Below are 17964 nucleotides of genomic sequence, written 5' to 3'. Positions count from 1 at the left end.
GGGGAAGGAGGGGGAGGCGTTGATCCGTGGGGCCCACCGGTCGGTGACAAACATTTGGGGGGGAAGGGAGAGACCTGATATGGGGCTGCCGCTGGGTGCTCAGCACCCACCATTTTTTCCCTGTAGGTGCTCCACCCCCAGAGGACCCACGGAGTCGGTGCCTATGCCGTCACCCCTGTCCTTGGACCAACCTGGCTACAACGCTGCAAATAACTTTTGTTACACTTTGATCACGTGTTCTTGTTCTTCCCTCCTAGCCTGAAGGGATGAGAGTAACCCGGTCTATGTCCACGGAGCTGAATCCAGCTGCAGAAGGTGAGTAACCACAATAATTTGTCTTTATATAGCGCCTTTCCTTCTGCAAGCACCCGGTGAGCACACAATGTATAGACAAGTGAGGGCATCTCATTTTGGGAGCCCTCGTATCTTTCAAACGCTTTTCCCAATTTGCCTCAAACTCGCCAGAAAAATTCTGCACCTGCCATATGATCGTGCCTGGGGATTTTCAGACGGATCGCTTCGGTTTTTGGTGACATGTTAGGTCGCCAGTGTCAAGCTGTCAATGGAAGACTTGCATCAGTTCCATGGAATACCCCACACTGGTTTAAAATTTGTGTGAAATATTGACATTTCTTTGGTCCCTCTGTCTGCCTTACACAATCATGTATCACCACAGCTTTATATCCATCCGAGATACTTACACATACCATAGTAATTGAGTGTGACAGGTTAGAGCCCCCACATCTGAGGTGCCACCTGATGTGCTGGAGTCCCACAACATCCGCCTATTCCACCAGCCTGGGCTTCCTCACTCTGTCCTTGCTGTGCCAGGCCCTCAAGCCTTCTCTGGGCCAGACACAGGTAAGCCCACAGCTGGGGGGAGGGATTGCTCAGTGGTTTGAGCATTGGCCTGCTAAACCCAAGATTGTGAGTTCAATCCTTGAGGGGGCCACTTGGGGATCTGGGGCAAAAATTGGTCCTGCTAGTGAAAGCAAGGGGCTAGACTCAATGATCTTTCAAGGTTCCATCCAGTTCTAAGAGATAGGCATATCTGCTATCATTATTATAGCAGCAGTCACAGACTGAATTCAGCTCAGGGATTTACCCAGCCCTCACATGCACACCTCATTTGGGGTGTGAACCCAAAATAATATTGTCTTGTGCTGTATAGAGAGAGAGGCACAATGCACGCTCATAAAAATCTCCCCCTTCCTCAATATGGAGGGAGATATGCACAGGTTTTGCCTGCCCCTTCCCCCCAGATATGAATTGCACAAACTGTTTTGGAATAAACTAAAAACAATTTTATTAACTATAAATGGTAAATGTTATGTGATTATAAAGGATAGCAAACAGAACAAAGCAGATTACTGAGTAAATAAAACAAAACATACAAACAAAGCTTAATATTACTAAAGAAACAGGTTACACATTGTAATTTCTCACCCTGAATGATGTTTTAGGCAGGTTGCCGAGTTTCTGCAGATCAGAGTTCCAGTTATGTCTCTTTACAGGGTAAATCCCTGTTCTCGGCCTGGACGCAGCCCTTGCTTAGTTCCTTTTCCTTCAGATGTTTTTAGCAATCTTCCTTCTTGGATGGGAGGCAAAGGAGAAAAGATCTGATTGCCTTACTTCCCAGCCTTAAATACAGGACCGGCTCTAGCCATTTCGCTGCCCCAAGCGCGGCGGCACGCCGCGGGGAGCGCTCTGCCACTCGCCGGTCCCGCGGCTCCGGTGGATCTCCTGCAGATGTGGCTGTGGAAAGTCCACTGGTCCCACAGCTCCGGTGGACCTCCCGCAGGCGTGCCTGTGGCTGCTCTACCGGAGCCGCGGGACCAGCAGATCCTCCACAGGCACGCCTGCGGGAGGTCCACCAGAGCTGCCTGCCGCCCTCCCGGCAAGCGGCAGAGTGCCCCCCACGGCATGCCGCCCAAGCATGCGCTTGGCGTGCTGGGGCCTGGAGCTGGCCCTGCTTAAATAGAATATACATAAGGCAGGAATCTTTTGTTTCTGACCCCTCCCGCACCCCGCTACCTCTTAATGGAAAAACACTGAAAGCCCAAGATGGGGGTCTAGTACCAGGTGATCCGATCACCTGACCTTGTAGTGTCAAAGCAGCAACCCCAGGAGCATCTCAGGACGGTGCTGAGATTAGTATCTTCCAAGTCTTATTGTTTTTCCTAATGGCCTATTGAGGCTGATTGCCTGTTGCCTGGTGGGCGTTCCCCCAAATACACACATAGTTGTAACTGTTACATAGTCAATATTCCTAACCGCAGATACAGAAATGATACATGCATACAAATTGGATAACCACATTCAGTAGATCAGAACATTTCCAGTGATACCTCACATGACCCAACTTACATAAAACATAACTTAGTTGTACCATATTCATATCATAACAATATTTCTGTGAAGAATATGAGGTGCAGTGTCACACTGAGCATCTCATGATCTTTAATGTACTTATCCTCACAACACACTTATGAGATAGGGAAATGTTTTTACACCCATTCTACAGCTGGGGAAACAAGCTGTTAACTACTAGCCCAAAGACATACAGAGTAAGGAATGAGTCCAGGTTCTCAGTCCAAGGATAATGTCTTAACCAGTGAACTAATGTTCCTCTCAAAGGAGTCAGACACAAATCAAAACAGATTTTGGTCACACAATGTTAAGCACATTTATAAGCAGTTAATAAAGGGTTTAAAATATTACTATATGTTATAAGCGGGGTGCAGACATGAACAGTATGTGTTGCAGATATCAATAGAAGGTGTTGTAGTGGTTATAAGCAACCTATTGATCTGCTGAACTCTAAGAATCTAACAATTGATTAGCCATTTATTAAAACATTTATTAAGAAGTTGTCAATCCTTTTATAAACTCTATATAATCATACTTTTGAATATAAAGTGTGACACGGATTTTGCTATTGGCTGGTGGAACAGTTAGCTCTCAAGGATAGAAGAGGAGAACATTTTAGAAAATGTTTGATTCCAAAACTAGACATGATTCTCCATCACTGGAGGCAACAGAAGAAGAATGGAGGCCTGGCCCTGGACTGGTGTCTCTGGGGACTACTGCAGTACAAATAAGCATAATTAATAATAAGGTAAAAAGTAGTGGAGAATCAGGCCACTAATATTAATGTCTTTACCATCGCTTTAAATCAGCTGAATTCATGCCTGTGATCACACAGCTGGTTTGGCTTATTCGAAAGTCAGCAGTATGAATCCTGGGACAATCAGTTTGGACTGCAAAGTCACCACCCCCATCTCATCTTAGTACCTTCCTCTATCTCCCTCTACAGGGCATCATTTCAGGCTCTGTATGAAGGCAGGGAGCCTGTAACCCAGGAGAAATAGCAGCTGCAAAGCCAACAGGATGCTCATATTTTCACTGTGGGTTCTTTTCTCCTTTTCACAGGTGGGGAACAGGTAACGAAGGTGAAAGCTCCAGATATAAATGATATCATTCCAAATACTGAACCAGAAACCAAAGTCTCCATCACTGGTAAATAAGAGCCTGTGACTGTGAAGTGCTTAGAAATCATGCTGAGTCAAACTCAGAAGTTCGTAAGACTGTTAGGCCAGAGGTCAAGAAATGGACCAAATGTTACATACTCTTACAAGTTTTTTTTTAATGTGCGAGCGAGTTTTTAGTCAAGGAAGAAATACAGTGGTGGTGTTCTTTTTGTGAATTTTCTTTAGGGAAGCTATGGAAAGCAACAGGAGCATTTGCTTTCATCTCTGTTACTACAGTTGTTCCCTGGGAACTGAGAAGTAGTGTTTGGGGCCAAGATCCCGGAGAGAGAGGATTGACCTGCATGCTGTTTGCAAGTCCCTCTGCTCCAGGACTGGTGTGCATAGTGTAAATGAAACAAGTTGCACTGAAAATATACCCAGACTTCACATCACTGACTTCTTTTCCAACCTGCAAGGTCCCAGCAGGGGTTTGGATCAACTGATCCAGTCTTAGGACCCAGTTCTACAGGGCAGTGGGTGCCCCAGACTCCAGGGGGCATTGAGCCACATTTCAGGTTCAGAGTGTTAAGTCTACAGAACCCATTGAGGGGTCACTTTCTCCTCATCCCCACAAGCCACCACTCCCATGCTTGAATTCACACCAGGTTCTCTTGGCCAGGAAACCCTGTGGCATTGGTTGTAGAAAACTCTATTGACGGGGCCAAGTTGAGGCATCTTATCGTGGTGCCCTCTGGCTGTGGGGAACAGAACATGATCCGTTTGACCCCAACGGTCATTTCCACCTACTTCTTGGACAGCACCGACCAGTGGGAGAAGATGGGGGTGGATCGCCGGGCTGAAGCCATCAACCTGATCAGAAGTGGTAAGAGGCTTTCCTTGGTGACAGCAGGTCCTTCTCCAGACTCCTGTTCATTACTAGGGCTTGGTTATTCCTGCATATGGCTATTGGGTGGGGGCCAGGATGGCTAAGGTGAGTGGTGTCAACCTATAGAATACCCCCAGGGGAATTCTGTGCCAAAAAATGAAAAATTATGCCACAATATTTTAAAATTTTGCAAAATTCTACATATTTTGTCAAAATAACACAATATAATCATGCCAGTTTCAATTATTTTGGTAGTTTATTACAAAATACCTGTCAGCAAGTTTGTCTGTAACAATACAGACAACAAAAACAATTCAGGAAATGTTTTTTGACAAATAGATTCCTTACTAGGCATATTCCTACAGAACTCTGAGAAATTCATTTAAACTACAATACAGAAATTTATTTCCTGCACCCCCCAGAAGCAGTGCAAAGGTTTGGGGGAGCCAAGAGTGAAGGCGGAGCTGAGGGAGAGGGTAATAATGGCTGGAAGGAGCCTTGATGTGGATTTGGAGGGTTGTTGGGTGTGGGTGGGAGAAGTATGGAACATGTGGGGTTTTTTGGGTCGGGGGAAGGGATTGTTAGGAAACCTCCCCGATGCAGACATTGGCTGACCCCTAGCCTTTCTCATTCAGTCAGGCACATCTGCCCTGTCCCCAAGTGTCCCTGTACCCCCAGTTCCCATGTGTCCCTGCACTTCCACTCAGCCACCTCTCCTCCCCCTGTGCCCATGTCCCTAACCCCCCACTCAACCACCCATCTTCTGTCTGTTCCCATGTATCCTTCCCCCACCCTCCCATTCAGCTCCCACCCCAGTCTGTCCCCCCCACTAGCCCTTCTGAACCCATCTTTGACACACACACCCAGCAGCCCCATGTGCCCCCTGCTGTCCGTCCCCCCATATCCCATGCCTCCTGACCTGGCCCCATGGGCAGAGCACTGAGGAACACAGCCTCTTCTCTTCCCTAGCTGCAGCTGGGGCTGCTCCCACCCGGGAGCAGCTACCCTCCATTCTGGCACCACTGCAACCCATGGTAGGTGAAAGGTGTAACTGCAGAACCTCTCTGGCTGAATGTATTTTCTGCAGACAAAAAAAATTCTGCATGGGACATGAATTCTGCCCGTGCGCAGTGGCACAGTATTCCCTTAGGATTATAGTAGAACCATTTTCCCATATGCTTCCAGCTCAGATCCATCTCACCTCAACAATTAAATTATTTTCCGGACTGGTGAGTCTTAGCCCACTTCCTAGTGGGACAGATATACATAGTTGATGGTTAAAATCTGTTCCATCTTGATAACAGCAAAAAACTTACTTTGGGACTGCTGTTTGGGGGTCTTTGTGGGCTCAATTGATGGATCTCAAGTCAGTTCCTAGCTGGACACATATCGATGTTGCCAGAATCTAATCTGGGGGACTCAGCAGGAGCGCCGGAACTTGGTTAGATGTGTAGGGGGCACTGGCACCAGAACCGTGTCCCTGCCCCCAGCTCCTCCTCTTCCCCTTGGAGAAGCCAGAGCCAGGCAATGGTAAGAGCTGCCCAGGGAGCCTGAGCTGCTGTGGGAAGCCCCGGACCCTCCACCTGCTCTGAGGAGAGGGCCTGGGGTGCCTGAGATCATCTCCCAACCCATGTCCCCACCATCTGGGGCACACCACTGCTGGTGGGACCCAGGGGCAGGGGCTCCAGTCCAGCCTTCTGCCTCTTCCAGGGCGGGGTCCCAGGTGGAAGGGGCGGACCAGGTGCTAGCCTACCTGAGCTGGTGGTTCACCCACCACCTGTGGCACCACTCCTCCTGTCACCTCTGGCCCTAGGCTTGCAGTTTGAGGGGGCAACGCCTCCCCTGTTCTCCCAAACTATGCCCATGCCACCACTGCTCCACGCCTGACCGCCGCTATTCTGCCCATGTTAAAAACTGGGCGAGAATGACCTTGCACTTTTAAAAGTGTGGGGAGTGTGTGACCTCCCTAGCCCCCCCTCCCCAGTTCTGGCATCCCTGGTCCCACAGGGTGTGGTGGGCCCAAATGTTCTTTGTGCCCAGGCCCCAACAAATCTTAATCCACTTCTGCCAAAATCCTCACCACATCTGACCCAGGACATCCTGCAGCTGTCTCTATAGAGTGGCCAAGGTATGAATGTGTCATGGGGACTGAACTCCTCTTTCAACTACCTGTGCTGCCTCTTAGATTTCCTCCTACCTGATATCTGCGCCATGCTCAGCTCACAGCTCTGTGTGCACTAGGAGCAGAATTTAGATGTGATGATCACATTAGCCTGAGCTAGCATGAAAGTGACTTGGATCCTGATCTCTGGAGTGCTCAGTTTAGTTGCTTCAGTGGACTGGATTCCCAGTCAAACTGACTGCTGCTAACAAACACAGAATGGAGGCAAGCAGGTAGCTGAGCGCAGAGATGGTGCTTTGCAAAGAGGAAAGAGAGAAGGGGAGAAAGATGACAGATGGGAGGGATAAGGCAGGAGAGGTGCACAACACATTTCAAAGACCTTTCTTTCTCCTTTTCAGGTTACACACAGCAACTGGCATATAAGAAACCCGACCACTCCTATGCAGCCTATTTAAGTTCACCTTCAAGCACATGGTAAAGGCAGCTTTTCTATAACACTCTGCTGCGTTGTGTAGAGCTTCTCGTTTGTATACCATTCCTCTGAAAGACATGAGCCAGATCAATCTATTCCCCTGGCTACACTGAATGGACAAATTTCACGTGTAGAACTGGATCTTTAGAAAAATACACCAGGGGATTAAAAACGGAGGGGATTTGACAGCATCAGAAATTGGTAATGGAACGCATGGTTGCAATGGAACGCATTCCTTGCATGGTTGCTGACACCAGAGTGGCTTAGATCAGTAGAGGTCTAACACGTGTTTGTTAGAACATGATGGCTTGTGTGAAATGAATTTGGTGGGTTTCAGTCCAGTTCCCAGTGGGAAGGTGTCCACGGCACACACAAATTCTATAATCATAGATTCATAGACTCTAGGACTGGAAGGGGCCTCGAGAGGTCATCGAGTCCAGTCCCTTGCCCTCATGGTAGGACCAAATACTGTCTAGACCATCCCTGATAGACATTTATCTAACCTACTCTTAAATATCTCCAGAGATGGAGATTCCACAACCTCCCTAGGCAATTTATTCCAGTGTTTAACTACCCTGACAGTTAGAAACTTTTCCTAATGTCCAACCTAAATCTCCCTTGCTGCAGTTTAAGCCCATTGCTTCTTGTTCTATCATTAGAGGCTAAGGTGAACAAGTTTTCTCCCTCCTCCTAATGACACCCTTTTAGATACCTGAAAACTGCTATCATGTCCCCTCTCAGTCTTCTGTTTTCCAAACTAAATAAACCCAATTCTTTCAGCCTTCCTTCATAGGTCATGTTCTCAAGACCTTTAATCATTCTTGTTGCTCTTCTCTGGACCCTCTCCAATTTCTCCACATCTTTCTTGAAATGCGGTGCCCAGAACTGGACACAATACTCCAGCTGAGGCCTAACCAGCGCAGAGTAGAGCGGAAGAATGACTTCTCGTGTCTTGTTTACAACACACCTGTTAATGCATCCCAGAGTCACGTTTGCTTTTTTTGCAACAGTATCACACTGTTGACTCATATTTAACTTGTGGTCCACTATGACCCCTAGATCTCTTTCTGCCATACTCCTTCCTAGACTGTCTCTTCCCATTCTGTATGTGTGAAACTGATTGTTCCTTCCTAAGTGGGGCACTTTGCATTTGTCTTTATTGAACGTTATCTGGTTTACCTCAGACCGTTTCTCCAATTTGTCCAGATCATTTTGAATTTTGACCCTGTCCTCCAAAGCACTTGCAATCCCTCCCAGTTTGGTATCGTCTGCAAACTTAATAAGCGTACTTTCTATGCCAACATCTAAGTCGTTGATGAAGATATTGAACAGAGCCGGTCCCAAAACAGACCTCTGCGGAACCCCGCTTGCTATACCTTTCCAGCAGGATTGGGAGCCATTAATAACTACTCTCTGAGTACGGTTATCCAGCCAGTTATGCACCCACCTTATAGTAGCCCCATTTAAATTGTTTTTGCCTAGTTAATCACAGCTCTACTAGTCATGATCCCATCACATTTCACGCTAAGCAAAGTAAGACTCGGGGCACCAACTTCTCCAGGCACCGGTGGGTGCTCGACACCCCACCTCTCCAGGCCCCATCCCAACTCCACCCCTGCCCCGCCAACATTCCAACCCATTTCCCAAAGTCTCCGCCCCTCCCTGCCCCTATTGGACTCCTTCCCCAAATCTCCAGCCTCGCTTTTTCCCTGCCTCCTCCCCTAAGCGTGCTGTGTTCCTGCTCCTCCCACCTCCCTTCCACAGCTTGTTACACTGCGAAAGAGCTGTTTCGCAGCAGCAAGCGCTGGGAGGAGAAGCGGGGATGCAGCACACTCAGAGGAGGAGGCAGAGCGGAAGCAGAGGTGAGCTGGAGCAGGGCGGGGAGCTTGGCTGCCGGTGGGTGAAGAGCACCCACCAATTTTTCCCCATGGGTGCTCTAGCCCCAGAGCACCCCATGGAGTCAGCACCTATGGTAAGACTTGGTTAGTGCTTGGATGGTGGAATGCCAGTGAAAACCCGGTTATTGCAGGAAGTTCTGTGCCATACAGATTTCTAAGCATTCGCGTGTCTCTAAGCTCACCCGTCGCCCTCTTCTCCCCCACCACCCTGCTTATTTGTGGGCACGGTCATTAAGTTACTGCAACTGATTTACTAGGTTGATCCACACAAAACCTGTCCCAACACCAATTATTGGTGAACTTTTCATACACGTTTAACTCATCCATCAGCACAGATGGTAATACATTGGCTCAAACATCTGTGTCAAGGAGACTTTCAGGAAGGCAGGAATGACCTTCTGACCTGATTGATTCTGCATGTTAACCCCTCAGGCTGACGGCGTATGTAGCGAAGGTCTTTGCCCTGGCTAGCAAGCTAGTGGCCATACAATCTGAAGTTATCTGCGGGGCTGTGAAATGGCTGATCCTAGAAAAGCAGAAACCCGATGGCATCTTTCAGGAAAATGCTCCTGTGATGTCTAAAAGTATGATGGTAAGTTTAACCTTAGTTCCCATAATACCCCAGACTGTCCCCCATTCTATTCAGCCTAGCAGCTTGACACTTCCTAAATCAGCAGTTTGACTCACTAAGCCAGATCCCAAAGTCTTTACTCTTTCTCACTGGGTCCTTACCCAGGCAAAACCTCCGTTGAAGTCAATGGAAATTTTATCTGAAGCAGAAGTGAGTAAAAGCTGAGTAAATATTTGATTTGGCCCAGTGTCTGTGAAATTGCATCCTCCTGAGTAAGCATGGGTTATATTTGTAGCTATCGTTGGCATTTCTGAGCCTACTTAAACAGGGACATAACATACTTCTGGGGGAATTCTGTGCCAAAAAATTAAAAATTCTGCGCACAATATTTTAAAATTCTGTATATTTTATTTGTCAAAATAACACAATATAATCATGCCAGTTTAAATTATTTTGGTAATTTATTTCAAAATATCTGTCGGCAAGTACGTCTATAACAATATAGACCCAAAAAAAGATTCTGGCAATGTTTTTTGACACATAGATTCCTTACTAGGCATATTAATACAGAACTTTGAGTAATTTGTTTAAATGACAGGACAGAACTATATTTCCTGCATCTGTCAGAAGCAGTGAAAAGGCTTGGGGAAGTCAGGGGTAATGGAGGAGCTGAGGGAGAGGGAAGGAGCCTAGAGTGAACCAGGCTGGAGGGCTGTTGGGGATGGATGGGAGAAACATGGAATGAGTTTTTTGGGGAGCAGGGCAGAATTGCTAAGGAGTTGGGGAGCCTCCCCCATGTAGACCCTGGCTGACCCCAAGCCCTCTCCCATTCAGGCACATCTACCCCTGTCCCCACACCTCCCATTTCCATGGGTTTCTGCAGCCTCCTCGCCCATCCCCAAGAAGGATGTGGAAAAATTGGAAAGAGTCCAGTGGAGGGCAACAGAAATGATCAGGGGGCTGGAACACAGGACTTATGAGGAGAGGCTGAGGGAACTGGGATTGTTTAGTCTGCAGAAGAGAAGAATGAGGGGGGATTTGGTAGCTGCTTTCAACTACCTGAAAGGGGGTTCCAAAGAGGATGGATCTAAACTGTTCTCAGCGGTACCAGACGACAGAACAAGGAGTAACGGTCTCAAGTTGCAGTGAGGGAGGTTTAGGTTGGATATTAGGAAAAATTTTCACTAGGAGGGTGGTGAAGCACTGGAATGGGTTCCCTATGGAAGTAGTGGAATCTCCTTCCTTAGAGATTTTTAAGGTCAGGCTTGACAAAGCCCTGGCTGGGATGATTTAGTTGGGGATTAGTCCTGCTTTGAGCAGCGGGTTGGACTAGATACCTCCTGAGGTCCCTTCCAGCCCTGATATTATATGATTCTATGTGTCCCTGCAGCTTCCCTCCCCCATCCCCTCAACAATGTCAGCCCTCTAGCTCCTGCCCCAGTCTGTCCCCCAGTGGCCATTCTGAACCCCAGCCTGTGGACCCCCCCAGCAGCCCTGTGTGCCGCACTCTGTCCTAACCTGGCTCCACAGGCAGGGTGCTGTGATAAACTTCTATTCCTGGGGGAATTCTGCACCGCTGGGCATGCACAGAATTTTTTTCCCCACAGAAAATACATTCTGCCCCAGAAGCACTGCAGTTCTGCCTTTTGCTCACCAGACGCTGCTGTGGCACCCGAACAACCAACTGCATTCATGGACTCGAGTGAGCGAAAGGTGGAACTGCAGTGCTTCTTGGGCGGAAATGTATTTTCTGCCAGAAAAAAATTCTGCACGACACATTAATTCTGCGCATCTGCAGTGCCACAGAATTCCCCCAGGAGTAATAACATTTGACACTGCCATGGAGAGAGCCATCAATTTCATGGGGTTGTAAGCTGGGCCATGGAGGATGTAGGAAGCAGATAAATAAACAGAGGGGAAGTGTACGGGGATGGATGGATAGCGTTTATGTGGGGATAGGTAGATAGATCATTTCTTTTGGGGGCTGGCACACTGTGACATTGCATTTGATGCATGGCCGTGACGGTGTGACATCAGAACATTGCAATACTGTTATTGTAATTGATGCCCAGATGCCCAGTGATGAGAGTATTAAAAATGCAGAGCTAAATCTCATCAATAGATTCAGTAACGTAGAGAGGTATATAGATAATGTCATGAATTCTGTTCCTGAGGTTTGTTCTTTGTTTCCCCCTTAGGGAGGGTACCAGGGTGCTGAGCCTGAGGCCTCACTAACGGCTTTCGTTCTTGTTGCATTGCTGGAGTCCAAAGACATTTGTAACAATCGGGTCCCTGTGAGTATGTCTGTCAAGTATCTTCATTTATTCGCATTATTTCCCTTTCCAGATGTGGTGCGTGAACACGTGATGGAAAGAGTTTGGCCTAAAGGCATGAATAGAGTTGCTAGATTTGAGTTCACATGTCAAACTGTGCTGTGGGGCCAGATTCCACATCCTCCAGAGATCTCAGCACAATCCTCCAGGAGCTTAGATTTATATTGTGATAATGGCAAATCCCTGCTCCAAAGATTTTTACAATCTAAATAAACCGGACAGAGCAAGGATGTATTATTATCCCCCTTTTACTGATGGGGAGGAAGAGGCATGGAGAGACAACTGATGTGCCCAAGGCCATGCAGGAAATGAGTAGGGGAACCACGAATTGAACCCAGGTTCAGGGGCAGCGAGTTGTATGGGCCTGTGGTGCCCGGACTCCAGGAATATTCAGAGCCCAGGGGCCTGGCTCCACCAATGTTTGGGGATGGGTCTCTCCCCCATAGCATCCTCTGGCCCTGCCTGCTGGCCTCAAGCTATTTAAAAGGGCCCTGGCCGAAGGCCCATGGCAGCCGCCGCCACCACCACCCACAGCACAGTGGGACTAAGGCGGCTTTCTGCCCACCCACTCTGTGTCACTGCTGGAAGTGGCCGGCATGTCTCTGCGGCCCCTAGGGGAGGAGGGTGTCTCCCCTCCCTGAGCTGCTGCCAGAGGGGTGTGCGGGTCACTTTTGGGAGCCGACGTCACCCGAGGTAAGTGCCAACCCCCTGACTCCCTCCTGCATCCCCTCAGCCCCCTCCCGGAGCCCACACCTAAACTCCCTCCCAGAGCCCGAACCCCCTCCTGCACCCAAACTCCCTCCCAGAGCCTTAGGCAGGTGGGTAGGGGGCAGGACTTAGACCCATTTTGGGCACCACCAAAAATTATCCAACCCTGCCGCTAGAGCTCAGGTTGCCAGCCCAATGCCGTCCCTGCAAGACCATCCTCCTCCTCTGATTTCTTTTTTCCTTGTTATTGCCAGTAAGAGAGAGGAATGTCCAAATATGCCTATCCAGCTAGGCCAGCCTGGTCTCCATTTCCAGTATTTGATAGAAGCACGTATTCAGAGGGAGTGGCTAGCGCGATGGATTGTCAATGGGACATGGAGTCTTTCACTTCTAGAGACCTTGTTCCCCCCAGATTCAGACCTGTAGTGATGGAAAAATGTCATTGAGGTTTTTAGTTCTCCTATGGGAAGTGAATTGTGGAAGGAGACTGTGTCTGCACAGTTCTTGACAGACAGGCCTCTAGATCACAAAACCCACGCTCCCAGTTGGCCGCCATGTTAGCAGTTTCACCAGGCGAACCAAGACCCAAGTGGACCTCAGAGGATGCATTCCCCTCTCTAATCTCTAGGGGAGCCCCTCTAGGTCAAAGGTAAGGCACGGTGGTGGAAGGGTGTGTGCGGAGAGAATGAAATTCACCCACGATACAATTCAATGAATTATGGTTTTTTTTAAACTACGTAATGTAAAAATATATAAATTAATAGAATTTCAGCCTGATCAGTGGATTTGGTTTCTTGATGTGTTTTGGGTTTTTTTGACCTCTCAGAGCCTGCAGAATGGCATTAACAAAGCTGGGGAATACTTAGCCAGAGTGTATCCATCTCTCAGAAGACCTTACACAGTGGCTCTCACGTCCTATGCCTTAGCCCTGATGGGGGAACTGGACAGCGAGAAAGTGCTAATGAACGCTTCAACAGGTAGATTATTGGCGGGTACTCAGTACCAGAAATATGTGGCCAAGTTGGGAGGGAGCTCACGGGGGGAGTGACCAAAGGGCTAGTGAGATCTGCAACAGCTGAGAGTTTTTATGGTTTTGTTTAACAGTGAGTACTGTCTAGTTGGGCTGATATTATTCTAATCAGTTTTACAGTGACATCCAACCCAGATCAGGGCCCCCTTTTGCTAGGTACATGGCAAGAGACAGTCCCTATCCCACGATGCTTAAAGTCGAGTTCAAAGGTGCCTATTCAAATTAATTAGACCCAATGGGAGTGGGTTGCTTACTTCTTTCAGGCTGCTTTGAAAATCACAGTTTGCATAGACAAAGCCGACTGATGGGGAAACTAAGACCCAGAGTGTCTACGCTGCCCTAAAAAACCCGCAGCAGGCCTGGCTCAGCTGATTTGGGCTTGCAGGGCTTGGGGAATGGGGCTATAAAACTGCAACATGACCACTCAAGCTTGGGCTCTGAGACCCTGCTGGGACTTCCCAGAGTGGGGGCTTCAGCTCAAGCTCAAACAATTTTGCAATTTTATAGTCCTGCAGCCCGATCCCTAGGAGCTCAAGTCAGCTGACCCGGGCCAGCTGCAGCTGTGCCATGGGTCTTTTATCGCAGTAGACATGTACCCTATGCAACTTGTGTCACGGAATTGGGGGAGACAAGGCCCTGCACCCCCGGCATCCTGCGATTCACCGTGACTCTCAGCTGGCCAGTAAAACAAAAGGTTTATTTAGATGACAGGAACACAGTCCAAGACAGGTCTTTCAGGTACAGACAACAGGACCCCCTCAGTTAGGTCCATCTTGGGGCGGCCCCAGGGAGGCCAGAGCCCTATCTGGGCTCCCCACCTTTTTCCCAGCCAGCTCCAGACTGAAACTCTCCAGCCTCTCCTCTCTGGCGTTTGTCTCTTTCCCAGGCCAGGACGTCACCTGATCTCTTTGTTCTCCAACACCTTCAGTTGGCACCTTTGCAGAGGATGGGGCCTAGGCCATTAGTTGCCAGGAGACAGAGTGCCGGCCATTCTCTGTGCAGACAGTATCACAGGGGCCTTCTTGGGCTCTGCAACAATCATACACCCTGATCCCCCCACCTAGATACCTAAGAAATGCATAGGGGAAACGGAGGCACCCACACAGTATTCAGAGAAAACATTAAGAACATTCCCACTTCCTCACAACTTGTCCAAAATAGCTTGTTGCAGAGCTGGGAACTGAGCCCCAATCTGAGTCCTAAGCCAGCGTCTTAACCACAAGATCATTCATCTTTTCTGTAGCACTTAGATATTTTCTGTGGGAATATCTGTGTAGCTATGGATTTGCATCACACTGTCCATTTTTTCACATGGGTGTGGTTCCAGAGGTGGTATTTTCCTTTTGGAGCTGCTCAGAATGTGCTGTTCTGTGTCCTGGTGAAGGGAATTCTAGTTCTTATTCTTTTATCGCATTTAGAGGGAAATCGCTGGGAAGACACGAACGCCCCCACCTTCAGCATTGAGGCCACCTCATACGCTTTACTGGCCTTGCTGCGCGCGAAGAAGTACGAATTACTCAGTCCCATAGTCAGATGGCTGACAGAGCAGAAATTCTATGAAGGGGGGTATGGATCTACCCAAGTGAGTATAATCTTTGGCAGGCATAACAATATGTTTTGTGGGAAGGTCTCCCAATAGAAGGAATGGAAACCCCATCACTTGATCCACTGAGATGGACACTCCACCATAGGGAACAATGTGTGTTAGTCCAGGAGGTGGACATGATAATGTAATATAAATTCATCGTTTCCAAGGTCAGAAGGGACTGTTGTGAGCGTCCGTTCTGACCTCATGTATAACACAGACCATAGAGTTTCTCAGTCTCTAATTCCTTTTTGAACTAGAGCAGAGCTTTTAAAAAAACATCCAATATCGATTTTAAAAATTGTCCGTGGTGAAGAATCCACCATGACTCTTCCCAAATTGTTCCAGCGGTTAATGATCCTCACTGTTACACATACTTCATATGTAACTTTTTATGTCTATAAATTGCCACTAATTTTATGCCCCATACAGTTAAGACATGGCTCCTATTAATCCTAGAATTATAAAATTATAGGGCAGAATGGGCCCTCGTTAGGTCATCTAGTGCAGTGGCTCTCAACCTTTCCAGACTACTGTGCCCCTTCCAGGAATCTGATTTGTGTACCCACAAGTTACACCTCACTTAAAAACTACTTGCTTACGAAACCAGACATAAAAACACAAATGTCACATACACTATCACTGAAAAATTGCTGAGTTTCTCATTTTTACCATATAATTATAAAAGAAATCAATTGGATTGTAAACATTGTACTTGCATTTCAGTGTATAGTATATAGAGCAGGGGTAGGCAACCTATGGCACACATGCCGAAGACGGCACACAAGCTGATTTTCAGTGGCACTCACACTGCCCAGGTCCTGGCCACTGGTCCGGGGGCTCTGCATTTTAATTTAATTTTAAATTAAGTTTCTTAAACATTTAAAAAATCTTATTTACTTTACATATAACAATAGTTTAGTTATATATTATAGACGTATAGAAAGAGACCTTCTAAAAACATTAAAATGTATGACTGGCACGCGGAACCTTAAATTAGAGTGAATAAATGAAGACTCGGCACAGCACTTCTGAAAGGTTGCCAACCCCTGACATAGAGCACTGTAAACAGGCCATTGTATGAAATTTGAGTTGGTCCTGACTTCGCTAGTGCTTTTTATGTCACCTGTTGTAAAACTAGGCAAATAGCAAGATGAGTTGATGTAACCCCTGAAAGACCCCTGTGTACCCACAGGGTAACGTATACCCCTGGTTGAGAACCACTGATCTAGTCCAGTCCCCTGCACTGAGGTAGGACAAAGTATTACCTAAATCATCCCTGACAGGGTTTGTCTAACCTGTTCTTAAAAAACGCCAGTGACGGAGATTCCACCACCTCCCTAGGTAATTTATTCCAGTATTTAACTATCGTTACAGTTAAAAAGTTTTCCTAATGTCTAACCTAGACATAAGGCCTATAGTGGCTTATAGTGGATGGATAACCATTTCCACATGAGCCTCTGCTACTGGGCTGGCTCATGTCTGTGTTAATGACTATATGTTAATCACTGACTGCACAAAAATATACCTCCTGCTATCCTGTGTAACATCTAACGCTGAGAGTTAACTGTTGTATTTTCAATTCCTGTTCATTAAGCAGTTCAGGGTTGGATTCTGATCTCATTCACAGGCCACTGGGGTAATTCAGGAGCAAAAGGGATGCAGGCCTTTGGTTCGTGGCAATAGGACAATAAAGTGTAACCCTCTTGTCTTTTTCCTGGTCTTCCAGGCTATCATCATGGTGTTCCAGGCTCTTGCGCAGTACCAGATAGACATCCCCCTACACAAGGAGCTGAATTTGGATGTTTCTGTTCTTCTGCCTGGCCGTACTAAACCCCTCACTTACAGGATTGAGTATGAGAATGCTATGGTGCTCAGAACGGCGGAGGTACTGTTTTTTCCTGCTGCCACAGATCCTACTATGTGCCCCTTCCTGACAATGCGCTAGGACGGCTGTGAGGGCAATCCAAGCGTCTATGCTGTCGATGCCCAGGGTGCTTCATGCTCCTGCAGTCTGAAAGGAGTCCAGCCACTGCCCAGTCTCAGGGTCCTTAGGCACCACAGACGCTGACTTTTTTCTTTTTCCCAGTGGGTGCTCAGCCCCGCCCTCGCTCCATTTACATTTGCTCCAGTGAGAGTCATTATTTCTGAAAAGTGGAACAGCTTGAACTGGAGAGCTTGAGAAAGCCCTGTATGAAAAATATCCCACAGCCCAGTGGCTAGGACACCCTTGTGCAATATGGGAGACCCCAGTGCAAAACCCTTCTCCACAGGCCGAGGGGAATTGAACAAGGGTCTCCGATATCCCAGGTGAGTTCCTGACCACTGAGCTAAAAGTCACAAGCAGAGCACTACCTCTTCCTGCTTCCCTTTTGTGAATCTACCCCTTAACAAAGGCTTATTTCCACCCAAAATAGCTTTTTTTTTGATTTGCCAAAACTTTTTGTCATTTTCAGATTTGGTTTGGGTTGAACCTAATTTTTTTTGCCAATTTTTTGGACCTGTCAGCAAACCAAAAGATCAGTTGTTCATCCAGCTCCATAGTTATTTGACCAGCTCTGGGCATTACCATCAGATGGGTGTTTACTGTCCTGCATGAGTTGAGTTGGGAGGTCTCCGTTCACTGATGGTGAATCCCCATCACTCTTGTTGACAGGCTCAGCAGAGAAGCTAACGGCTGAAGGGGTGAATGAGAGTGAACTCCCTTCCATAATAAGACTTCAGCATTTATATACTGCTTTATAAGAACAAATGTAAGCACACTAAGGGGCAGTAGGCATGTATGAAGCTCGCCCTGCACCTGTTTGGCATATAGAGAACATCAGAACATAAGAACGGTCGTACTGGGTCAGACCAAAGGTCCATCTAGCCCAGTATCTGTCTACCGAC

General features: G+C 47.5%; 1 protein-coding gene across 1 annotated transcript in view; it reads left to right on the top strand.

Annotated features, from left to right (window-relative positions):
• The window catches only part of LOC127035328 (A.superbus venom factor 1-like), an 85054-nt gene that overhangs the window by 55276 nt on the left and 11814 nt on the right, over positions 1-17964 (top strand). The window contains exons 22-30 of the mRNA XM_050925061.1: positions 258-315; positions 3433-3519; positions 4150-4353; positions 6877-6952; positions 9281-9440; positions 11618-11713; positions 13287-13452; positions 14909-15072; positions 16805-16963. Coding sequence (XP_050781018.1) covers positions 258-315; positions 3433-3519; positions 4150-4353; positions 6877-6952; positions 9281-9440; positions 11618-11713; positions 13287-13452; positions 14909-15072; positions 16805-16963 — 1170 coding nt within the window. The remainder of the gene's footprint in view (positions 1-257; positions 316-3432; positions 3520-4149; positions 4354-6876; positions 6953-9280; positions 9441-11617; positions 11714-13286; positions 13453-14908; positions 15073-16804; positions 16964-17964) is intronic.

The sequence above is a fragment of the Gopherus flavomarginatus genome, chromosome 16 (assembly GCF_025201925.1).
Source record: "Gopherus flavomarginatus isolate rGopFla2 chromosome 16, rGopFla2.mat.asm, whole genome shotgun sequence".
Lineage (NCBI taxonomy): Eukaryota > Metazoa > Chordata > Testudines > Testudinidae > Gopherus > Gopherus flavomarginatus.
Note: the sequence above shows the minus strand (reverse complement) of the source record. Positions and strands in the feature narration are given on the sequence as shown.